Below are 26,502 nucleotides of genomic sequence, written 5' to 3' on the forward strand. Positions count from 1 at the left end.
TCTGATTGGATTGTATCCGGTAGACTTTACAAATCCCTCTGCTCCTCCCTGCGTCTTAGTTAACTAAACATTCACACACTTTTAATGGAACTATCGCAAGAAAAACAATAAAACCATGCAACATAAGTGTGTTAGATATCAGAACTCCCTGTCTCTTCCTTGACAATTAATCGTCGCATAACCGAGACAGCCTTGATTTCACGTCATTTTAATAATTCCGATAGCCAAATGATTTCCACTTATTTTCATGTCTGTGTGTAGTTTTTACTACTCTTTGGATTAACATGTCTTGCTCTTCGGTTAAAGTCGGTCACACGCACGTACCGTAATGCACCGCCGTCGTTCCTCGATGACCCACCGACTGCTCATTTCCGAATGCACGGAGATTCACCGAGCAGCGACCCGGCCCCTCCCGCCCCTCCTCCCCCGCTACAGCCACTCTCCCCTCGGCTCCACTCCCGAGGAGGAACCCGGTGCCCCCCGGCTGATCGTTTCCAATTACGTTACCCTAAGATGGAGGTCTGCAGATGGCACTGCTAGCGTCTGCGAGTCACCGTAACCGTCTGTGTGTCTTTAATGACATTATTTTCGGGACAGAAGTGATTTTTGTGCCACCTTTCTGACATTTTTCGGAGGGATCTACTTGGGAGATACTGAAGCACGGTTCCGATTGTGGCAGCCATGAGCTCCGGGGAAGGAGCGGAGGAGACGACGAAGGACGCCAGCGACATAGCGGCGTTCTTCAAGACCGGTAAGCCAAAAAAAAAAAAAAACAAGTAAAGAGAGGTCGAAATGAGCTCAACATTGAGCTGCTCCCTTTGCTCCATGGACATTGTTACCGCTCATGTTGACTGCTTGGGGGGGGGGGGGGATCAGACAGTGAGGGGACACGGGTAGTTTAAGATGAAATATGTAATGCTTGATGTGTACAGCAAACAGAAATGACCAATACTGCTGTGGAAAAGGCTAAAAAAAACGTGTTTTGTTAATGCATTTTGTCTAACCAACATGTAATCTCAACCCATACGGGCAGAAGAGCCTGGCAACGCTAGCTGGAGCGCTAAAGGGCTGAGTTCCATCATCGGACACCTCTCTTGGATCCGGCTTAGTGGCTGGTTAATGTTCCGTGTACTTTTTAATCCTATATGTCCCGCATGACTTTAGCTGACTAAGACTACTGATGCTGTGACACTACAATAAAGAAAGTAGGTTTGACTAAGTGAAAGTTATGACTAAGGAAAATATAGGATCTATGTTGTACATCCAGCTCCGGACAGACTCAACCTTTAATGAAAGATCACAACTCATACAAATAAATCACACCTTGACATATCTTGGACTAAATACACTATTTTGACATGGAAAGGAGGTGAGAAAAAGGAGCAGGTCAGGGGTGTCCGATAATGGGCTGATGTGTTTGTACCATAAGACTGTATACTAGCGTTCAGTGTTAGCATGTGAGCTAGTGAATCCTGAATCAAGATTGGTGAATCCTGTCTGCTGCTGGTGAGCTAACAAATGCTAGCTCGTTTAGCATCGCTAGCTCGCCTTTGAGTTAACAAAGCTGGCGTGTGTCTTGAACAGCTTATTGGTGTATTACACACACGGTTACAAAATGTGCGTCTGTTTTGTAACTTATCATTCCGTGAACTCTAATTTATTTGTTTTCCCCTGTGCTGCAAAATAAAAGCAAAGCTATGCAAGCAATGTAAACAATACATGGCGTGGCATATACAGGCTGGGGTGTGCACTGTGCAGGGTAAGCTAGCTGTGTAGAAGCTATCGAGGCCATTGGGGCTGCACTGTTATCAACATCCCCGTCTGTTAAGCTGTGATAAAACGACTCAATATCAGCGACACTGATTTCTTCATTACAAGCAATATGCTTTTGGACTTGGTGTCATGCCGCCCCTTTGGTTGTTATGATTGTAACATTAGCTACATAGGCTAATTAATCTGCATGTAGTTGGTGTGACCTGAAGTCCTTACGCGGGCCTACAGTGATTTCAGAGGCTACAACAGACTAATAAACATTTAGTTTTATGGGGGTTGAGGGTCCTAAAATACATGTTAGCCTACGTTTTTTTCCAGCAGAGGTTGCATAGTGAAACCATGGGTATTGACGACTCATTTTCTATTAATTCCTACATAAATTAAGATCTAAATATTTTTTTATATGTCCAAGGAGTGTTTCCTGAGATGCAGCTTTATGAAATTATTATCTATGGTCGAATGCCTGTTCTTTGTTGGTCTTTGACTTGATAAATCTTGCAGACCTTAGGGGCTGAACTTGCAATGCCAGATAACCCTCTACCCATTTTTCACCGACTCAAAGCAGTGAAATAACTCCAGTGCCCGATGTTATGTCTGCCCCATTGCCATCAGTAACTCCACTGACTGTGCCACCTTACTGCTTATGTTCCTTAACTAACTGAGTTGACTGCTTTTTGTGGTCATAAATGTGTGTTATAAAAGTAGTTATTGAAAGTGTATATCTCTTGATGACATGTTCACAATTTGTGATGCTTAAAAATGAAGCAGCGGAATAGAATAGTAATGCACTTTATTTACTGTGTGCAAATCTGACTTTTCTACCACACTGTCATGTTTACCATCTACCTTTTTGATATTTTGAAATACAGTTAGAGGGGTGTAAACAAGGAAAACAAGCAAAGTATTTACATCCAGCCTCTGACTCCTGTGGGTTGAGATAATAAAGCACAGTATATTTATCGAACTTATTCTTTGGCTTCCTGTTCAGGGAGAGTGATGAGAGGCATCCTGAAAACTTGCTTTCAATCATACTTTGTATGTTTTGTTGCTGGTGTGCAGCTGCTGCCGATCTGCTGAATCTTTGTGATCAGAATGGATGCTCATTCGTTTGTGCAATAACAATATCATTTAGACATGCCACCAATTCTCCATCTGCTTTTTGTGGTTAAAAATAGCTCTTTATTTATAAATTGGGTATAGTTTTTTTTAGAGGAGCAATGGCTCAGTTAATTAGTTTAGTTTGTGATAATGGTTAGGTTCTGCTGGATTAAAATAAAATGTATTGTTGATAAAATCAAGCCTTTAGGGATGCGGGTAATGAATGCCACTCTGGCACTGGTTTAGAAATAATATTCTTTATCATCTTTAACTTTTCATGCCAAACTGCACTTGAGACAGTGTCTTTATCGCCCCAGTGTGGGCAGGGATTCAAATCTTACAAAAGACATTGTTGTTAAATGTTTCCGTTGTATCTTATTGGGTTCAACAAATATGTGTATTTTAAAGCTAAGTATTATTCGAACAATGATGGACATTGTGCCTTGAAAAGGTGCTATCATCCAAGTTTAATATCACTTTGCAATAAGATAATTCAAGAGCACATGGTTTAGTTTTTGTTTTCTTTGTTTTTGTTTTCACAAAGAGAAAAAAAAACTTGACTTAAGCCATACTTAGCTCCAGTTTATGCAGTATGTGTTACAGGTTGTAGGCTGTAGTCTCAAACAGATAGTGTTAATGTTAAATATGACGCATTTTCTTGTTTTTTTGTCGTGGTTTGTTGTACCCTGTGAGCACATTTTGCTGATGTCATTTTGTGCAACTGGACAGTGATTGAGAAAACCGTCTATTACAGTAAGATTTGTTTATGATAACTATGGACATAAAATACAAATGTACCTTTTGTCTTCTCGCAATCTATAGCAACGTTGGCTTTGAGAAATGCTCCTTTCTGATCAGAATGCCTGGTTTATTCTGTCCAGAATCTGTGGTGAGTCAATAAGTATGGGTATCAGAAAAAGCAGAACATCCTTGTTCAAAGGTCTTCTTGAGACATCTTGATGCAAGTTGTAAAACCAGAAGTGAAACCAATATATGCCTGAGATAGCTCTTTTACAGTAAGCTGAAGTTGGAAGGCTTGAGTGTCACATTCAGGCTCCCCTCCTCCTTGTTTTTCTCATGAACTTCCTCTCAACATATCTGGAAATCTTGTTGTGACATGCACAGGTTTGAGTGTCTTGCCACAAGCTATGCTCCCCCCCCCCCCCCCCCACTCTATTCCCAGCTCCTTTCTCATATCTTTTTCCATCCTTCGACATTTGGTCTCTTTGTGTCCCCCATGTCATCCCTCTGTGCTTTCTCCCTCTTTCTCTGTCAATAAATCAATCAATCTTTAGTTGTATAGTGCCAATTAATAACACATTATCTCAAGAGCAGGTAAAAGACCATACTCTTTGGTATATCTGTGTGATTGCCTGCTGTCTGACAGTTAATTTGCCTAAATCCTCCCTTCATACTGTGTAGTGTTGGGCCTCTCCATCCTGATGCAAAATGACAACTCGTGAAAAAACGATCTTTCCCCATATCTTTACCCTGTCTTCCAGACTGGAATTAATACCTAGTCCCATAGCTCTGAAATAGGGAGTTTTGTTGTGTCTGATTGTCAATCATCCAGTTATTCCTCTCCAAACATATATTTGGCTACACTGATGACTAAGATGCTGATTTAGTGTTGATTTCATACAGTTACTACTTGTCAGTGTAGGACATTTATTCATATGAGGAAGAAATTAATCTGCCAACCACACTGCTAGCCCGTCATGAATGAATGTTTAGAGGCTGCAACACGCAGTTCACAAGGTAGGTCTGTATGTTTGAATGAGCATCAGTGTGTATGTATGTATGTATGTGTGTGTGTGTGTGTGTGTGCGCACGCAGGAAAGTGAGTGAAACAGACAAGCAGGAGAGAGGGAGAGAAATGTGATCCTGAGCATGCATTTATGACTCAGACCCATTCACCCAGGATCAGGTCTGCATACACACACACACACACACACACACACACACACACACACTCATGCAGTCTGAGACTAATGGATATTGATCCAGGAGATGGAGACTGATTGAGGTCCCTCAGTAAAGGTTTCCTGCAGGCTTAAAGCTGCCAAGTCAGACACAGAGCAGATGCTAAAGTCTAATGCTGCTCAAAGCAGATTTCTTTTTATCATCCTGTGTTTATGGGCTGGAGGTAAACAGAGGATTGGTGCATCACAGATCAATGCAAATTAATTATTGAAAGCTAGCTTTATTGTCACTTTGTTTTACCCCTTCCTTTAGTGCCACGTTTTTTTTCTTTATAACTTGACAGTTAGGTGTTTTTTAAATCATAAAGCTTATTTTCCAGGCCAACACATGTTACACCAGCACTGCATGGTGCGGCTTGGCTAAGGCACTACTAGGTTATGCCGTGACACGTTGCTTTTGGTGAAGGTTTCCATTGACAAAAGCTACAGATAGTATCATACATGCACCTATCTTGGTTTCATCTCAAGATCTGCCAAGATTTTAAAGGAGCTGAGCTGAAACTTAATGCGTACATTAAACCCTGCCAACAACTGATCAGAGAGAATCCTCACCCTGGACAACCCTGCCCACAACTCCATAGTTTTGTAGAGCGGTCTGTATCGCAGGGCTGCAGTAACTGATTATTTTAGTAACTGAGTAATGTATTGGTTAGTCTCGCGATTAACGAGTAATCAGACCATGCATGGTCAGCCCTTTCCTTCCCCCCCCCCCCCCCATCAAATAACTTGCTTTATTTAAGAGCAATAGGGAGATACAAAAGAGAAAATTAGACAGGTTGGGGCCATATCTAACTTTCAGCTCGACCATGTTGTTAGTCACATCGCTGCACCTTTAACTAGTTGCTCATCTCTGCTTGTACCAGCACGAACGAGCATCCTGACCATCAGCCGTCACACACAGGACTCACATGATTTACCAGCGGCTGTGGCTCAGTTGGTAGAGTCGGTCATCTCTCAACTGGAAGGTCGAGGGTTCGATCCCCAGCTCCTGCAGCAACATGTCCGATGTCTCCTTGGGCAAGACACTTAACCCCAAATTGCTTCCACTGCTTCGCCGACGGTGTACGAATTGATGAGTTACTTCTGATGGTCTCACTACATAGCAACCTCTACCATCAGTGTGTGAATGGGTAGGTGTGACATGCGGTGTAAAAGCGCTTTGAGGAGACAAAAGACTAGAAAAGCGTTATATAAGCTCAAATCCTTTTACCAGCTGACGAAATACAGTTTTGTACTTTGCGGTCATTTCAGGGATGTTGAATACCAAGATTTATCAGATGGGTTTTGTGTAGGGAGCGACGTGTCTAGCATGCGACAAGGTCATATAATTTTGATTTTTTTTAATATACTTTATTAATCCCCAAGGGGAAATTTGGGTTTACACTGTTATTTTTAGAGACATGCTTCACACACACAGGCCCGATTCAAACCCATGCACAAACAAGACCTGTGGACATGCATTGGTGAAGAGATGTCAGAGTGGGGCTGCTACACAGGGAGTGCACCAGAGCAGTTGGTGGTTTGGTGCATTGCTCAAGTAGCACCTCTAAGCTACTAGCCCAACTCCCATATCATGGTCCGCACCGGGACTTGAACCAGCGACCCTCCGATTCCCAACCCAAGTCCCTGTATACAAGGCGTGAGCTACCATAAACAAAGCCAGCCAAACCAAACTACATACTGACTGAGAATTGCACTTGTATGGCTGGTGTAGTATTAACTCTTTGTTAATAATATAATTAGTTGTTTAATGTTAGAATTATGTAAATCAGCTTTGCCGCGTTTCTCTTGCCACCTAAATGCGCTGACGTAATCGTAACATCTATTCCGAATTGGTCTCCTCTGGTTTGGTTAGCAGACTTTTGTCAGCTGTAATAAACCAAAAATGTGCAACATCAGTGAAACTACTGTAGGGCTCATCAAGTTTCAAGTATGTAACTGTGGCTAAGATTATCCAATCAGTGTTTACATTTCCTCAACCGCAATATATTAAAATAATATTCAATCAGAAGCCCTTACTTGCCATCCAGCTTCTTTCTTTCTTTCTCAGCAAATTAGATGATTTCCCTACTTGTTAAATTAATTCACTCTAGGTAGGCTTCAGATCAGATTTCAGGGCTACAACCATAACATTCTAAGAAGTCTTACACTGTATGGTATACACCTTTAACATTTGAATAGGGTAAATGAGGTCACTCGTACTCAGTGTTGGTATATTCAAATGTTAAAGGCTTAATAATATGGATTGGAATTAGTTGTTGAAATACATTTTCAGTACATCCCTCAAATAACCTTCAAAGACTCTATGATGATATACAGATTTATATTGTCTCACTTCATACATATTTTACCTCCTAATGTTTAAACATTAAACCCTTTCATTTGTAAGTGAACAGGAGCAGAATTAAGTTGAGGAACAAAGCACAGAAATAAGTGTGAGGCCAATTGTAAGAAGCTCAGGCTGATAATGACTCTTTGACACTGGGGCACCCTGTGCTTTGCTGTATAAGGGTCTTTGTCATGGGCAGCCGCTCCCAATTCTCTCCCAATTGCTATCTTTTCTCACTTGCTTTATCACTTTCCCGGCTTGCCGCTTCCACTGTCTTCTCCATCTTGTCTTCTCCCTGTTTTTGTATCACTGAGATCCTAGTGTACTACCAAAAGATGGAAAGGGATTGGTCTTGTTTAGCTGTACATGCATGTTAAGTTGTAGAATATCATCTGTAAGTACATCCGTACTATTGTGCAACAGAGATGAGTGACTATAATCAATGGGATCCAGATGGGGGGAAAGATGATGACTTTTATAAAGCATTGCAGCTTCGATCAAGAGGAAATGGATGGCTGAGTAAAAAGCACCTTTAAAAGGCCAGGAGATTAAGCTCAAGCATGGGGATAAAAACACTGCTGTATTGTGGCATTAAAATGTGATGTCTCTGTAAAAAAAAGGCATTCATCCCTTAAATGAAACACAAATACATCAATGAACACATGATCACAAGACCAACAACACAGGTACTTTGGAACCATTAGCAGGACTGACCACCATGTTCTGAAGAACAGCTTCTGTCATATACTCATAATTTAATAATAAAGGAAGAAAATGCTGAAAATATCAGTAAGTAAAGCATAAATCAATGCACCTGCTCTCTCCTTTTCCCATGAGTAGTTGAGTAAACACAGTATCTTTCTCATTCCCAGTAACAGGTGCAGGTGCATTCAATTTTAAACGCAGATTACAGCAAGCAGAACAAGCCAAACCCTCTCTCAACAGTTTTTCTTCCCCTTCTGTTTCAATGATCATCTGTTGTAGTCTGATCAACGTTTTGGTTAACCGTTTGCATTCAAACAGAAAGTTGCAAGTCTCTCACTCAGAGGTGTGCCATGCGGTTGGGGGTAGACACTTGAATTTGTAGTCTGACATCCCTTATGAAAGTGAGTTTGTGCTACATTGGAAGGAAACATCTCATGTTTTTTTTCAGTGACATGTGACAGAAACTATGACCTAATGTTGATTCACTTTTGGAGCCTGTCCCACTTTCACACTCGCAAAGTAAAAGCTTCTCATCCCTTATAAAGCACCTCAGCACAGCTCAGGTTTTAATTTTTGACAGCAAGTAATTGTCAATACAACCAAAAGGTATATTGCATGACAGATCTTTTTAGAATGAAATGTATCTTGCCGTCCGATAAAAGTCAAACATTTGCTCTCCATGGCTCTGTTTTTGTCTTTTCTTTAACCAGCTAGTGGCTAACTGTGTCTGTCCGCTGGTTGGCCCTGAGCTTGTAGTGTACAGTTAGTTTGCAGAGGGTTTGAACAGAAGCCAGCAGTCTGCTCAATAACCAAAAAAGTAAAATTGCATAAAATACAAACCATCATTTTGAAGAAGCTCTAATGCTCTGCAATTGCAGAGGGGAACTGAACAGTCATGGATAATTCTCTATAGACACACAACTTGTTCACACCGAATACCATGTGATGATCCATTTTAAATATGAAGATATTGTTTATGTTGAGTCATGTGTTGCCCCCACCAGCAGCAGCATCTTCTAGCTTCTATTACAAATGCAATAATAACCGATGCAAATCATTGATTTTTGGAACTTCCATGGTAACAGACGAGGAGTGAAAAAAAAAAAACACTTGACCTCACTGACTAGGGTCCACACAGCAGAAGTGGTTGGAAAATTCAGGCCACAAATGTCTGGCTCAACTAAACACTGTCATTTTTCAATCAGAACACGGTGAGCAAAATCATCAAGAAACATGAAGTAAAATGAATGGCAGCAGTGTCGTAGTTAGTAGCCCAGAGCATGTATGAAGTCAGTGTGAACTCCCAAGTCCTACCACAGTAATATAACCCTTAACCAGAACAAAAAGAACCGGATTGCATTTCTGAGAGACTACCATTCACTTCCCTGCAGGTCCGATGCATGTAAACAAGTTTGGTCTCTCTCTGGATTTGCCCTAAATTTCAATGTGAAGAGAGTGACCTGTAACAGCAAAGTTATGAGATAGGACAAGTTCAGGGAGTGGTATGATGAATAACATTTTGAATTCTAAAGATGTCATGGATGTACATGCTGATGGTAGAACACTGTTAAAAAAAATAAGTAAATATGCAGTATGTGTGTGTGTGTATAGAAAGTCAGCATGGTATTAATAACATAGGGAGCAGATTGCAGATCCTCTCACAGAGGGTATGGAGTGTGTGGGGAAACAGACTGGCAAAGAACTGTTTGAACAACAAATCTGCTTCCTTGAACAGGAATATGTGCAGCAGTCCCTTGTCTCTGTGGGTGTGAGTGATGTGTCAGCTCTAATAGCATTAGGCATGTTAGAGGTGAGAGTTCATTGGATTACACACGCTGACCTAATGTAATCTGGTGTTTGGACAGAGGGAGGCGGGGGCAAGCAAATTGATTTGTGTGCCATTGCTTATGAGTAATGTGCAATATAATGTATGTTTGTGGATTTTATTGTTCTGTGTTTTACTGTTTTCATGTAGATTTTAGTTTGTTTCAATTGTTTTAATTTATTGATTCTAAGGAAGATGCAACTCAATGCAGCACCAAAGTCACATCATATTGTATATTCTATGTATGCACACTAGGGATTAGAGCTGGGTATTGTCCACAACCTCACAATTCAATTAGATTTAGATTCTTTGGGTCACGATTCCTATTCGATTCGATATTGATCAATATGCTTCAATATCGATTTATTTATGATGACAGGAATAACCGGATAACTCATCACATTACCTTCTGATAGTTCTTAAGTAATTAATTGAGCATTGTTTGTATAGGTTTAGTACAAACTGACTTTAAATGTATTTCATTGTTGCATCTTTAATGAACAAATAATAAAACATTAAAGTACAGTATGATCTAGTAGTAGTGCACATTTGTACCTGAACTGAATTTGCAGCTAAATCGTATTAAACATAACAGTGCTGTAATGGCATGGACAAAAAGTAAAAATATGTAAAGATATGCACAATTGTGGCTGACCTCGTTTCACAGCACCTACAGCGCCCCTAGTGGAGAGGAGGGTCATTAAAACGAAAGAAAACCTGGGCCTCCCGCTTGGAGGACCATGGCCTCCATACATGGGGTGCACGCACTAACCACTGCGCCACCAGCTCCCCCGATACTATATCTTCTCTAACAAGCCTATGTAAACTTGGTCTGCAAAGGCCTGTGCTCTCAGAGAGGCTTTACTACCCACACAAACAGACACACAGATTGCTAACCAGATAGAGACCTGATAAGACCAAAGGCCAGCTGAAGTGAGGTAATTGTGATGGCTGGTTTCCACGGTCTTGATATGGGCCGTTATCGGAGGGGACAGTTGCTTATTCAAACCACCCACACAATAAACAGCAGAAAACAGAGTTTGCTCACAAGTGAGACAGCCGTCAATCAGTATAGGTGTTAATCTGGCCAAGGTATAAAGTTAAAGAAGAAAAGGAGTTGTGAAAAGAGGCTGGCATGAAGTGGAAGTTTGTTTTGATTAGTATCATTTTGCACCGTTAGATGAAGAACTTTTTAAACGTACAATCGAATGTCATTTTTTTGTTAATAACGTAACATGGGATTTGAAGTATTAGGTGTGTTTCAGATGTGTAAATGAGTTTTTAGCTTGTTTGAATCCTCTCTATGGAACAGCTGAAACACAAGCAAACCTCTTACTTCTGTGTGTGTGTGTGTTTATAGAAGGAGCTTGTCCCACTTCTTCTGCCAGGCTCTTGTTCGGTAATTTCTCTGGCGTGATAGCTAATTGGTGTGAGCTCGGGAATTTTTTTTTTGCCTCCCCACCTCTGTCTTCTACAAACAAGCTGGAACAAGAGAGAGAGGGGGAGAAGAGTCAAGGGGGTACAGAGAAAAATGGAGAGAAGATGGAGAAGGAGGGTAAAACAGAGGGAGGCTGCTGGTTGCCATGAAATCACATGCGCTGATAACCCTTTTTCTTCATGCATTCCTGCAAGAGGAGCATAAACAATAAGCCTTGGAGTAAGTGAATGAATGTATAGTCCTGCAAGAGAAATAAGGAAGTCTACTCAGTGCAGGTGGAGAAGGGAAAAAAAGAGTGAGCTTTGCAATTCAGAGACGGAACAAGAGAGTGAGACCTTGTGAGAAATGTAATGAAGAGAGTGTTTCAGAATCAGAATTGTGTTTTATCTCCAGAACGTGTCCACATAGAAGGCGCTTGGTGTTTTGGTCTAAAAACAATTAACATCTAGAATAAAGAAGTTAACGGCTGTGAAACATCAGTTCTCCTGCTCGCAAGGAACTTAGATTTAAGAATGTCATTAATATTCAAATAAGACATGAAATAAATATAGAAACAACATTTTCACAATATGCAGTGGAGGAGCTGTACGGTTGTGCATGATTGAGGTTGAGTTAAAATATCTTAAAGCAAAAAATAACTCACAAGTCCATTGTAAACAGTGAATACTCACTATATCTGATTGCCAGCCTGTGTTAACAGAGTATCTATTGGTTTGAGAGTCGGGCAGCAGTACCAGAGGGTCGGCTGAAGAATTGAATCTGCGTTCAATCGATTAGGATCAGTGTAAAGAGATTTTCCAGAATGCTCTCTGCTCCTATTTTCAGAGTAGAAAGAGACGGAGAGAGTGAACCAAACTAGGACAAGTCCTGAAAGACCATTGTACTCCTTTTCGTCTCCAGTGCATTGAAAACTGCTATCTCACTGTTGCCCTCCCCATTCGGCTCACTTTTTCTTTCTGTCTTTTTCTGTCCTCTCCTCTGACTACTTTCCACCTTGTTTCTCTCCTGATAAGGGCAGGTAACCAAGAGAAATTGATCCACTGTAAACATCACAGTCGGTGGCCTTTTGTGTCTCAAGCAAAGGCTATAGACTGGTAAGGGCCTCACACAGGGCCCCAGAGGCCTGCAGGCAATATGAGGAATGGTTGTGTCCTTTATGTCCTCATCCGTGGGTCACAGTTTTGCTTTTACATCATGGCCACAATGTCTAATACTGACTTTATTTGCACCTTGCTGGGATCTTGGATGAGGCCAGGTAACATTTTTGGATTACAAAATTGAAGTCTTTATCATCAGGACTAGGGGGATTTTTGGGGCCGATATTCATATTGGGGAGAGAAAAAATCTGATTATGATATATTGGTCGATATCTTTCTTAAAACTATGTTTGAGCTGTACAGATAGATAGATTTAGAAATATACTTTGTTTTTGCTTTAGTCACTTGCAGTTAATGGCTAGTTGCTATTAAAGCTCGGCCGATTAATCGGCCAGCCGATAATATTGGTCGATATTAGCTTTTCAAGTGACTGTCGGTACCGGCTAATTTTATCGGAGATATACGCCGATATTACTAGATTTATTCACTAGTAAAATAGCATTTCATGTGAGTTTCATTGTATGACACGAGCCGTTCTTTCACCAGCAGAGTATGCTATATGGATTACAACAAGCGTTATCACTCTCCAGAGTGTCAAGTAGTGATACACGTACATGCACATTTACTTACCAGTAGAGTGACCATCTTGTCTTCATTATTTATCTTTTCAACAAGTGTTTGATAACTGCATTTGAGGGAGCATGCAATAAATGTGTAAATTTCTATCTATCTATGCCTAGTAGATACCGGCGGCCAATGTATCGGTATCGCATTTTTTATTTCTCGATATTCGACATCAGAAATTCAACTGATCTAATTTTAATGGCATTGACCGAGTTCAGCAGCATATTTATTTGGTTCAAACTGTGCAAATAGTACATTGGATAACATTGGATATACAATGATACTCGATTGAATGCCACCAATGTTTATAAGTTGATCTGCATTTTAACAGCTGAGTGTTCTGCTGCTGTCTGTGGAACAGTCAGTCAGTGCCTTGCGTTTCCTCCAACTCAGCTGGGTGCCTCTTTTCACATGCTGGAATAAATTAGTTTTGCTTCTGCTGATTTGCCACAGCCTATAACAAACTCAACAGAGATTTTTCTAATGTTCAGACGGTGTAAAGGAAAATACCTTCAGACGACTGAAAAAGCGTTTTTTTGGGGGAGGACTGAACTGCTTACATTTATTTGTGCTTGTTGACATTTTATATGTGGTTTAGGAGAAATCTCTCTCACCAAATCGCTTACACTCTTTAAAAGTTGTAAAATGTTCAGAGTTTGAAGGCATGTACAGTAGTCTTTACCTGTACCTTTAACAACAGACAGCTAGCGGCACACTGAGGACCATCATGGCTGAACTAACGAAGAAAAAGCACCAGCTGGCAGCTGCCAAAACTCAGACTCTGACAGACATCCAAAACAACATCACAATTTTGGACTAAAGCACCTTTCACACATAGATTGTTCGGTTTGGATGCATGTGTGAAAACAAACAGCTGAATCCATCCAGACCAACTTTAAGCTGATCTCTTCCCCGTGGAAAAAAAAATCCAAAACACTTTTTTTTTTGGAGTGAGCCACTGTGTGAACACCGCAAGAAAAAGTGTGGAACAATAGCCCTGACGTTCATGTTGAATGGAGTTTTGGTGTGTAAACATAATCCTGCTCAGCCCCCAGTTGCCTGTATTGTGTTTTCTTTATTGCAAACGTATTGCTGAAATGTCTTTACATGTAGATAAGCCCAGAAACAGATGCCTTTATGGTAGACTCCTCCCTCAGGTATTTGATCACTTTCTGTTTTGTGCCAGGTAACTAAGATCTCTCTCAGGTGGCTGATCTCATAGCTATTATAAAGTAAAGTGTGCTGTCGGTCGCTCTTGACATTTAAACATTTGTTAAAACCCCTACAGCGGTATCTTCCGCTTCACTCTCTAAGACAGCTTTGACAGCAGGGTATTGCTCATTGTTTTTGTGCCTCACACCTCATTCTAGTGGGTATGAGCCAGACAATAGGTATTTATAAATGAAAGAGGGTCTTTCCTTTCTGTGCATGAGTCAAATGATGAGTGTGCCTGCCGAGAAGGGAAAGACAGGGGCCCACTGAAAGGGTGGTCTTTTGCGTTAATGTGGGCTCGGAGGCAGAAACTGTGAGTGTTGGGACAGAAGAGAGTCGTCTGTGGAGGGGAGCAACAGTTCAGGATACAGTAAAGCCAGTGTTCAACTTGGTGAGTTTACTGAATCTGACTGATTGTGTGTTTCAGACAGATTGGAGTTTTGAGCTTTTATGGGAAGTCAAATAGTGTGTGAGAGATCTTTCTAACTTTGTCCAAATCACTTTGTGAACATTTTGGCCTTTTGCTTCTTTGGTCTGCAACAAAGTTCACTCAGTGTGTTTGCATGTGTTGTTGGACTAACCCAATGCTTCAGCTGACACAAATCTAGAGGAAAAGCCTTTGTTATGACCGCAATGAGGTGTGTACAACTGGGTCTCTCTTGCGTTGCGCACATGAAGTGTGTTTTATCTCTTTTTTTTTTCTCCATGCATGTTTGACGTCTGGCTTGACTACAGCCCCAGTTGTTTAGATTTTGATAAGATGTGGGTAACCACTACTGTAGTCTGTTATTACATTGTTGCACACTGCGGCTTAAGTGGACATCTTTGGCATTGCAAATATGTGAAGTATGTGGGTGTTTGGTCTTTCTTTTGCTTTCCTTTTTTTTCCTGTTCTCTTCTCCCTCATGCCATTTTAGATTCTGTTAAGTTCTCCCAGGTAAACAGCTTTGGAGAAGATCCCCTTGGGACCTTTTTGCTTCTCTTGACTGCCCGGTGCTGCTTTCCCATGCCATGTTATTGTCTGTGTGAGCTTCTTCTTATGAACACGAGCCCCTGTGGCTGGTATTTATTATCAGCAAGTTTGCTCATGTGTAGTTTTATGAGTACTGTGGTGCTATATGTTTTGTTACAGAAATTGCCACGAGCAACATTTTGCTTTAATCATCACTATCTGTTACTTTAGCAGCGTGTACAGAAGGAAACCAAATCTCACATTTCACACCATTGTTTCCTAAAGAACTAGTGAACTGAGCAGCAGGGTGATAGTTTAAGTCTGTTGGTTCTTGCGTGGCGCTTCACACCGCTGAAGAGCAGAAGTCATGGCCTGTTACATAAGAAGCTAGAAGGAGTGAAGTTTCTTGCTGAGGCCCGTAGCAAGGCAGACACTTTGTGGTAACATGTTAACAGTGTCCGTGGCAATACTGTAATTGAAGCAACAACTTCCCCATTGGGTTCACCTGACCTTGAAAACTGAGCTCTGCTGCTCCGGGCCACCGTCCACTTCAAATGTTGACAGACGGTTGGAGGCATTATGTTTCCGACTTGTCTGTCCATCTGTGTGCCCTAGTTTTGTGATTACAACGATCAAAAATACTTAATAGCTTCAAATTTGGCACATTGTCCTCTTATAGTGCATTGACACTTGCACACGACTCCTGAAAAGTTCCTGCTTCTTACTCAATAAATCAGTAGTTTGACACAAGATTGATTTATTAATAGTTTAACTGATTGAAAAATTATAATATATTTCCTCCGCTTAACACATAATTCTTTAGACTTGCAGTTGGAGCTGTGTCCATATTTTATTGTATTATTTATTTAAATATGTTTTCCCATCCATCCCTATATGTGTGTGTCTGTCTGTGTTATCCTTACCTCAAACACGATGCCAGTCGCTCTTCAGGATCAGTTGCTTCTAGGGATGTAACGATTCATTAAACTCACGATATGATTCTCTCTCGATTTATTTTACAAAGTGAGACTGAAGACAAATTATGAGACGACTGAAAAAGATTCCTTTATTTTTTTTCATGAAAACACCAATGCACCTCGTAATCGTAAACCCAGCTTGTAGTGTGGTTTGGCCTCAGCAGCTGCCATACCGATGTGAACCTTGACACCTTTGGATCGATTTTTAACGACCTCACGATTAATCTTTACATCCCTAGTTGCTTCTCAGATGGTCTTCTTTTTAATATGTAGTGCATGCAGCATATCAAACTGGACCCCTCAGATACACCCGGAAGTGTATTAGGATAATCTTGCAACACGTGATAACTCTACTTCCTCTAGTCTTGTTTCCAGGAGTGGCTGGAGCAGGTTTATTTTCCTTCTTTTTTTTTTTTTTTAAGGAGTGAAAGAACCACTAAATCACCTTCACTTCTTGATGACGCTACTTGATCAGTACAAGACAAATTGTCTCGCACTGCAAATTTTTCCCAATTAATGGAATAGAAAAATGAATGCATCAGACTCAGTGTTCAAAGTGTTTCAACGTTTGTGTCGGACAACTGATCCTAAAGAGGCATCCGAAACAACAGACTCACGGCAAAAATAGAAACTTACATATCTGCTGCGGAGGGCACCGGACTGCAGGAGCTCAGGCGGAGCTGAGACGCAGCGCGGCGGACCCAGTGGAAGCACACACATTGAATAAAATGAAAGCCTATCACCTCCGCTGCCGGACCGGACACGCTTCTGGTGGAAGTTGCCCGTTAGAGATATTTTTTTTCCTTTTGACATCATGCTTTAAAAGTTAATAACAATGGTAGAAAAACGGAATCTGTTTTTAGTCTACTCCTCATGCATGTGAAATGTATCACTTTTATATGGCATGTACTGGAGCAGTATAGGCCTTTGTACTTTATATAGACATCAAACTCTATCTCAGTTTATATTGTAAGACACTTGAAAGTACAGACAGATCCTAAAGTCTGTAAACCCACCAGCCTCTTTCTGCCTCACTGCAGCCCCTCTGTATGGTTAGACAGGAGGTAGGAGCCTGAGTCAGAACAGAGAGAGCATGTGTGACTGAGTCAGCCAGTGGAGCGTCCGGCAGCCTGTTTTCATGTTGACGGCACATGACACTGACTGTATCTTCCCCTCAGTCACAGCAGCAGAGCTCTCACACACACAGGCTATAGGCTGGATCAATGGACCTCTTGTTCTATTGGCTGAGAAACCACTGTGTCTCGGTCATGAGGTATAGGGTGATTAGAAGATGACTCCTGCGTGCACTGGTCAAGTGTAAGCAGAACATTCTCTTTGACAACAAGGAAATTGTCAAGCTGGTATAACAAAAGATCTGATCATTGAGACCACAGTAGCTTTTTTTTTTTTTCTCACATCAGAGGAATTGAGTATGCTTGCTCTTTATTCTAGACATGAAAAATGTTTCTTATAAAAGCCCTGTCTAATAAGACGTTGGTATATTTTGTTGTGTTATAAACTAATGTGAGAGAGTTTTAAATTGACTAACGCAAGTTATTAACTCTGAAAGTCTCAGAAGCCCTCCTCAACCAACATGGTCTCACATTGGATCCCTGCAAAAGACTGGCATCCTAGTCCTCATTTTCTCACACAATAGCGCTGATAGCAAAGTGAAACTGACCCTCTGTTGTGTTTTTTTATGGGTGGATTGCCATGAAATATGCAAACGACCCCAGTAAACCGGAGAAGGTCCTATGCTGAAAGTATGATTTACGCTTCTTTTTTCGAATCGACACTGTTGGTATAAGTGGTGGAACAGATCGCAGTTCCATTCGTGATCCATTCAGATTACTCCTTCTGTTTGGAACACTTGTGATCTGCAGAGCGATGGAAAAATATATCATCGTCTAAAAGAAATATGATGGCGCTTAATCCCTTTGCCGAGTGTCAGTGAAAATGAATAGTGCATGGAGATCCGCTGTACAAATAGGAAGACAATTCACTCTTTATAAATGTTTTCTCAAAGACTTCACTCAAACATGTTGTGAAGTGTTAATATTCCATTATGTATGGCTACTTTGTTTAAGCCCCTGCTCTGACTATGACGATTGCCGCAGGTTCAGTCACCTGAGTTTGCAGGACAAAAAGCAGAGAGGCCAGGCTGCAAACTTGTGTTTACGGTGTGTCGTTGCCCATCGCATGAGTTTAAAATACTCAAAACAGCATAGGGCACGTGAAGGCGACAGAGTAGGCGCTGTCACAGAACAAGTTCAAATCAGTTTGCCCAGCCTGACTTTGTGTCTACAAGGACTTGGTTCCTGTCAAAACCGAAGTTATATGCTACTATAGTTTCACAACAATCCAGTGTTACCATCTAGCACCAACCACGGGGAATTGCACATATTTCTCCGCAGCGATGTAAAGCATTGTCATTGTGTAGCACATGCATGCATTTAGTTTGTAGCGCCACAGTGCCTACAATAATGGCTGTCATATCTTTCCGCCAGTCAAGGAGTTGTCATTGCATTTTTGATGATGTGATCTTTCATTTTTGGCTGTGGGTGCAACGGCACTGAAGAAAAAAGGACCATTATAAAATGATCCATAATTTATCCAATGGTTACATTTTCACTCTTGTTGAAGACAACAATTATTAATAGCTTGTTGTATATCCTTGTTATGTTTATAATGTAACTGTATTCTTATTTGTGTGTGCCAACAGATGGATCCCTCCCGAAAGAGCCAAAAGGAGATGTATCGAGTCAGATAGCAGGTAAAACTAACATAAACAAACGCAAACATACTGTATGCAGCGGTCAGACATTTTACTGCTGTTATTCCATCCTTGCCAAGTCTTTTTTAGTGTGTAGGGTGATAGTGAGAGAGGAGTGTTTTCTTTATTATTGTGGAAATATCACTGTAATACACACTCACGTACATACACACAAGATTAATATTTCAGTCTTCCCAGTGACAAAGACAGGTCATTGTCACCAGGATTTCTCACATCTCCCGACTCAACTCCTCTCCTCCCCTCCATCTCCCCTGTCTCTTTCATCGTTGCATACCCAGTCCCCTAGTCTGTGATTGGCTACCCGTGTCTTAGCACTCGTCTCCGTAGCGACAGGCCTCTCTCCATACGTTGAGATGGATAACGTCTGTAGCTTTTAACCTCTGTCTTTCTTTCTTTATCCTCATGCCATTGAGTTTGAGATTTGATTCAGTTGTCCATCATCTGAATATTTGAACATTCATCTCAGTTAGTTTGGATCTTTTTTCTGTTTTGTCCTCACCGCCGGCCAGCAATATCGCAATATAGCAGCGAGACGGTTGCTGCCGACAGGCCGGTCAAGACCTTTACCGGCCGTCTCGCCGCTATATTTATATTTTTTTCGCCATTATCAGCTTTCTCCATAGAGCCTGTTAGCATAGCTTCCAAGCAATATGGCGGACGTTAAGTTTAGCTTCTGGGAGTGAGTTCCCACCCACTGATCTGTGATTGGTCTGTAGCTTCAGTGGTCGAAAATATGAGGAACTAGCGTTGTAGTTTCACCCCGCTAACCGCAACAGCTTCCAGTGACGCAAAAATCGTCATTTTGCGTCACTGGAAGCTCCTTTTCAGACTTAGAAATACAAAGATTTCCCATCTCAGGGGAAAATGAGGGCGGGATGCACGACCATTCAAAAATACTACCAAGTTTCTAATGATACGAAGCTTAATGCAAATGGGTGAAGTATCCCTTTAAAGGGCCAAGTTTTCCAGTTTGAAACGTAGAGGTAAACAAATGATTGACTTCTTGCAGCTTCAGTTAAGAATGATCAGCTTCGTCGGCCTTGGACATTTTAAGCCTGAAAACCCTAGATTTAAAGGAGGACAGTGAGTTGGCAGGTTGCTCTGATGCCCTGGAGCTGAGCAGGGGACAGCTCTTGTGCCTGCAGAAAGACGTGATAAAATAATAATGTATGCAATTACATGTAGACAATACTTGGCCTCATTATTACTGGCTGGCCTGTCTGTGAAACACTGTCAGAGCAGTGATCGTTTCCTGGTATCTGGGGGGGGGGGGGGGGGGGGGGGGGTTGGAGGATTAGGTTTGACCATCTGCTGGCCTGGGCCTCTTAGCCACTGGTCTGACTGGGCCAGAGTTTGTTGCATGGGGAGAGGGGCCAGTGCTGTTATGTAATAATGTTAATTCCTTTGGACCTTGATAGATGTGCTGAAAAGTGCTTCGCAAGGAGGGAATGTTGTGGGTTTGTGCACTTCCATCACTGTCTCTATTTCGTCCTTTCTTTTCTGCCTTCTTGGCAGTGTGATCACGATGTAGAACTGCTCCAATGTAAGTGAATTGAATTTGTGTTAATCTTAAGTAATCAATTGCATTATGCAAACAGACATGTCGCCTGCAGATGGCGCATTTGTGCAGTAAAGATTGGATTGCAGCAGGCAGAGCTGCAACTGGCTGCTGAACTACAGCAGTAGAGAACAGCTGAGCTGAAGACTTCAGTATGAAGCTGTTCACTCCATTTGGCACTGAAAATGTGAAAGTATAACAACACAGAGAGAAGAGATGGATGTAAATACGGTGGTTATCTAAGGCTTGCTATCATAGTTGTATCAGATCTTTAATACATTAAGATAAGTGTTGGCAAAAGTGTTTTTCCCTGTCACATCATGGTCTGTCAGAATGAGATCAGTTGGCATTTAAATGCCCGTGCCAATGATCTCTTGGCAACTACAACAAGCCGTCTTTTTCTCTCCTCTTTTTGTGTCTCTCTTTTCTCCCTTCTTTCCCCTTTCTTCCCTGCTGTGTTTGGGTCGCTGGGGTAACCCTGGCCTGTTTCTCGCTCGTTAGGCTACCCTGCTATTAGAGGTCTGGACGGATGGAGAGAACAAAAAGGGGCGGAGGGAAAGGAAAGATGTCTCTCTCTCTCTCTCTCTCTCTCTCTCTCTCTCTCTCTCTCTCTCTCTCTCTCTCTCTCTCTCTGAGGCCAAAACTCAGATTTGGGGACAAAAAGAGGAAAAAGGGGCAGGGCAAGGAGAGAGAAAGCAGAGTGGACTGGAAACAAACAGCCAGGCTGTGCTGTGTAATCGCTTGCTCTGTCAGCTTGATGCTTCTAGATAATGATACCCTGTTTTCACCAACAGGGCCAAATTTTCAATGGAGCATGAAATAAGTGCACACACATATCTCTTCTTCAAATTGCACTTTTTAGCACGCTGTGTCTCTTGAATCACATCATTCAGCTGGACAAAAAAAAAAAATCCTAGAGGTGGTGAGGAAGATTTTACTCAACAAGTTAGATTTTTTTATTTCTTTTTTTTCTTTTTTTTACATTTACAGTGAATTGTAACAAAGGGCAGAAGAGCACATATTGTTTAATTCCATTTGTACGTCTTGTTTATCGGTTACCACTTGTTTTTGTGTGTACAAAGGCAAAGCTAGTCAACATTTTACACACAGTAGGTCTTTGTTGAACTAGCACAGCTGTGTCTGATCACAACAGCCAATCAGATCAACTATTTCATCCCTCTCAAGTATGGGAAAACCCTCCTCGCCCAATCAGGGCTGCTCTAATAGAACCAAGAGGCTGGTGTCCAGCTGCCAGAGGTAATATTAATGGCGGCTCAGACAGAAGGATTATAATAAGACGGTGTTACTAGCTATGAATAAAAACACAATAGAATTACACAATAGCAATAGAGAGAAAGAGGAAAACAGGATGACAGATGGTTCAAGACATATGAGAGCGATATTGCAATAGAGAACGATTAATGAAGAAGGCACTGTAAGAGTCTGAATTTCCTCTTGTCTTAATAGGATTGATTGATCTTTTACAATGAAACTTCCATGAATTGAACCTGGGGAATATGTTAGGCAGCAGCGGAACATGTTTCCTGTGTTGTGATGTTTTGGAAGCAGGAAAAATGGGTATTGATGTGAGCAACTTTGATCAGGGCCAAATTGAGATGGCTGGACGACCAGGTCAGAGCATCTCCAAATCTGCAGCTCGTGTGGGCTAGTACTGGTCTGCAGTTGTCAGTACCTACCAAAAGTGGTCCAAGGAAGGAAAACGGCCATGGCTGTGAAACCTGTCCGTTCACTGATGGGCAATTTTATATTCAAAATAAAAACAAGGTGTCAAAATCAATTTAATTCCATTTAGGAGTTTCTAACATTAAAACCTGCATGAATAAAAAACAGCATGGAGTCAAATAAAACGGCATGTGTTTGTAGTTGTTGTGTCTTTGATCAGGATTTAGGTCAGGGCTTCAGGTCACACACGTGTTATTCCTGTCCACTCTCTCACCCTCGAGGAATTCCTGTTATTCCTACACATCCCTCAGCGAGGAATTCCTGGCACGTTTTGAATGCGGGAAATCCAAAGTTATGTAGGGATGCACAGTGCACACACATGTGCACGGTTCTGGTTTCTCTTGACCAATAACAGCTGGTTTAGAACTGCTGTGTCGAAGTTAGCTGCCAGGGAGCCATTATAAAATTACTCCTGCTATTAACCAGACATTGGAGATGCTGTGAGTGTGTGCTAGTTTTGTGGTATGTAGGCAACTTCTCCCCTCCCTTCCCTGACTGACCATACCACCCGTCCCATCTGCCATTGGTCCAGGCAGCTGTTGCATTCACTCTTTTTTTTTTTTATCACAGAAACACACAGACTTCGACCCCTCCCTGAGCTATTTGCCAGAATCCCTCTAGGGCGCTCTTCTAGTGTTGTTGAGTAAACTGCTTTGTTGCATTAGCCAGCCTAATGCCCACTTGACCTCTCTGAGGCCCCCAACAGGTCTCAAACCTCAAGAGGTGTGCGCCGAGTGTTGATATGATCTGCCACAGACACACGACTCAGTATCGGTCCTGACCTGGGACGATGACCTGACTGTGTTGTTTCTACACAGCAAAGCGTGATGGCATTCCTGTCATTTCCTTCCCAGTCCATGCCCTTTCTCACCGAAGGGTGTAGCTATATCACTGGTCACTGGGTTTCACCACCATGCACTTCACACAGAACCTGTGACACATGGAATATTAAGATCACGAGCGATTCATCTTGCTAATGCTGCATTGTCCTCGTGTACTGGAAAGACGAGCTTCCTGTCAAATAATGTTGACATCAGCTTTTGGAGAATACAATTGGGGATTCATCGACAAGGTAATAACTTCCAAAGCTTTAGCTAAAAGCTTATTGATTATCAATAGAATGAATGGCGTCATGATTTTGCATGTTCTGCTGTTTGTCACTGTTATATTGATTAATCACATAGTTAGGGTAAACACTGATTACTTGCATTTTGCCAGAGTTTTCAGTATCCTAGATGCCTAAAATGTAGGATTAGTATTGGTCAGAATGCTAGTCTATTCAATTATCCAATACCAAATTTGAGTTGCGCAGATGGCTTAGCGGTTAGGTCCCGTCCCATGTATGTAGGCTATTGTCCTTTTAAGCAGGCAGCCCAGGTTCAAGTCCAACCTGTGGCTCATGTCCTACATGTCATTCCCCACTCTCTCTCTCTCTCTCTCTCTCTCCCCCATTTCTGACTCTATCCACTGTCCTTTCCAAATAAAGGAAACACATTTTTTTTAATAATGCCAACATTTATTGGCCTATACTCAGATGTGGTAAATCGAATTGCAAAGGGTGCTTCATCACACATTTTGAAATAATTCACAATTAAAGCCATCAGCTATACAATCGGTCACGCTTGTGTTTTCCCATGTTATATGGGATGTGTACATGTAGTTCTTGTGACAGAAGTCAGTAACTTGATTATATCACCCTGCAGATTGTGACAACTCGCAGCAGAGCGTACCTTTTCCACAATTGCAACCACATGGGGCGTTCCAGAGATATTTTCAACAAAATCAAAGTCAAGACGATAGTTGGGATGATAATTATTTCAGACATAACTGTTTTTGTAAAATTTCAGTATTTTCTTTAAATAACTGGAGAACAACTTCTGAAAGAGAGGAGGAGGAAAAGCACTCACACAGACGAGCAACACTGAGGGGAGCTTGTCGTCGTGTACAGATGTTGAGTGACAGGAAACAAAAACCTAATTTGATTATTTGTCCGATGTAACTCAGTTAAGCAGTGAAGTGTTTTAACAACACTGCAGACTGCTCTCTCTGTTAACAGATTGATGTTGTCTCAAATTAACAGCTCAAAAGGGCGTTGAGCGTGTGTACCAGTGCCTGTGCATCTGCTTGCCAGCTGTATAAGATTAATGAGTCCCCTCTGCCTTTGTCATAAACCATACACTGGTCATAGGCTAAGTCGGTGTGAACTTTCGGTGTGAAGTTTGTTGTCAGTGTAAAATAATCCAAAAATCAGAGTGAGCTTCTGTCGATACTTGAATGAATAGTTAGCATAATAATAATTTATCAAGCAACGTGTCACGTTTTACCAGAAACAAATTCCTCAATGTTACAAACCATCTGAACTGCGAGTTGGATTATTCTACCACCATAGATGTTTTTGTCTTTGTGCCAGTGGAAACAACTGTTTTTGAGCTGGGAAGAAAAAATGGATTTCACATCCTATCATGTTATTGCAAAAAAACAAGATTGTGGTCCTAGCAGAGAACGGAACTTTTGTCAGTGATAGCGAAATGTAAAAAGATTGCGATATATTAAACTGCACAAAACTGCATTGTTAGGGTTTCCTTATCAATCTCAAGTCTCCCTCCTGATTCTAAGCAGATTCTCAGAGTGAGTAAATGCAGTGCAGGCATTTTATAATTATCGTCCCTCCTACACATTGAGGATTAGGAATCTGCCTTCCCAAAGACAGACGGATTAGCATCTCACCTAATGCCACATGAGATGTTTATTGACTCAGAGCATCCACACAACCTTTGGTATACACTGAGACAGTAGATGCTATGTTTCTCTTTGGAAATATTCGCAACAGCTTTTCCATGCGGCTATGTAGACGACACCAAAAACGGGTGGTTTTGGTCGTCTGCTAGATTGGAATATCTCCCCTCAGGAATCCCAGGATAAACCTCAGCTGCTCACACTCTGCCCACAGTGGACTGGGAGCATCATTCAGTCACTCTATCATTAGCTGATGGTAACGGCAGACTAAATTTCCCATTAGGGAACAAAGCCAGATTCACATCAATTAAAGTATTTTTTTTATTTTTTTTATTTTGTGGAAGGACTTTCAAGCATGACTTGCTGGGCAACCAATCACAATTGGCGGTATGCTCAGACAGGCTCCGCCCTCATCCGTCTGACAGGTACGGTTTTACTTATGATTGTGTATGGGTGAGGGGATATACTGTGTATATACCACAAGATTCGCCCTCCCTTTCTTTACTGTCACTAGCGTTTCTACCAGGCAATACATACGTTGCATTCTGGTTGACGCTTTTGACAAATGAAACAGGAACAGCTGTTTTAACCACAACACGAGATTTAAGACAGTTTGTTTGTTTTTGTTTGCTTCCTAAAAAGTCTATTTTTATTGAGCTGCTGTATCGCCCAGTCATAATAGGTGAGCCATGCACCAGGTAAAAAACACGATTCCATCAATTTTAAACTGAAACGCCCTCTGCAGACTCCAGATCATCCATCACATTCTGCATAAATGTTTATCACTGTGATATATGGAAAAGGCACAGAAACAAATAATGGCAATACCAACAACAATAAAACAAAGTTATAAAAATTGGGCAGGTAAACATTTCTGTTCATGAAATGCTGTCATAGATTGCAGCTCTGTGGATGACAGAGCAAGGGAGGCAGCATCCAAGACACAGTGTCGTAAAGAAGCGACCAATGGGATCCATACTCCTCATTCCTTAATCAACTTTGTATGAAGTAATACATCCTCCTTCTCCATATTCCCTTTACTATAAATGAAATCAACCTGACAGTAAAACATTGGAACACTGGTCCTTAACACCTCTGTATTTGTCTCCATGTTTTTCACCTGTCTGCCTGTTAGTTTCCGTCTACTCTCCTTTTCTTTACCCTGGCTCACGTTCTGTCCCTCACTCTCTCACTGCGCCCCTTAGTCTCTTTCCCCTCGCTCACTCACACACACTTTTTCCCAACCGCATTACGGCAAGTTTTGTCTCATTATGTTGCACATTTTCGTGGTTTCTCATTTCCTTGTCCCCCTTTTTGTTCCTTGCTGATCATAAATCCAAAGAAAACCATCCTTATCCAGCATAATGTGTGTGTGTGTGTGTGTGTGCAGGAGAGAGAGAGAAAGAGAGAGAGAGAGGGTGACCTGGCTACTCTATATTTAGCAGCTGTGCCACTTTCCAGTACCAAAGTACTGCAGAGCACCGGGTACATGATGTGTCTGTGTGACTAAACTTGGCTTTTGCTTTGACGAGAGAGGAAAACGACTTCCAAAACATGAGCTGGAGGTTCTACTGTACTCGTGTCTTCAATTATCAGCTTTTAATGTAATAAAGAAAAATGACGTCAGCTTAGTCAGATACTTCCAGATCCCATGTCATT

General features: G+C 41.5%; 1 protein-coding gene across 5 annotated transcripts in view; it reads left to right on the forward strand.

Annotated features, from left to right (window-relative positions):
* Positions 1 to 435: 435 nt before the first annotated feature.
* The window catches only part of LOC132991017 (triple functional domain protein-like), a 77,693-nt gene continuing 51,626 nt past the window's right edge, over positions 436 to 26,502 (forward strand). For all 5 annotated transcript variants that reach the window (XM_061059571.1, XM_061059572.1, XM_061059573.1 and 2 more), the window contains exons 1-2: positions 436 to 751; positions 18,735 to 18,785. In XM_061059571.1, coding sequence (XP_060915554.1) covers positions 682 to 751; positions 18,735 to 18,785 — 121 coding nt within the window. In that variant the 5' untranslated portion in view covers positions 436 to 681. The remainder of the gene's footprint in view (positions 752 to 18,734; positions 18,786 to 26,502) is intronic.

The sequence above is a fragment of the Labrus mixtus genome, chromosome 16 (assembly GCF_963584025.1).
Source record: "Labrus mixtus chromosome 16, fLabMix1.1, whole genome shotgun sequence".
NCBI lineage: Eukaryota > Metazoa > Chordata > Actinopteri > Labriformes > Labridae > Labrus > Labrus mixtus.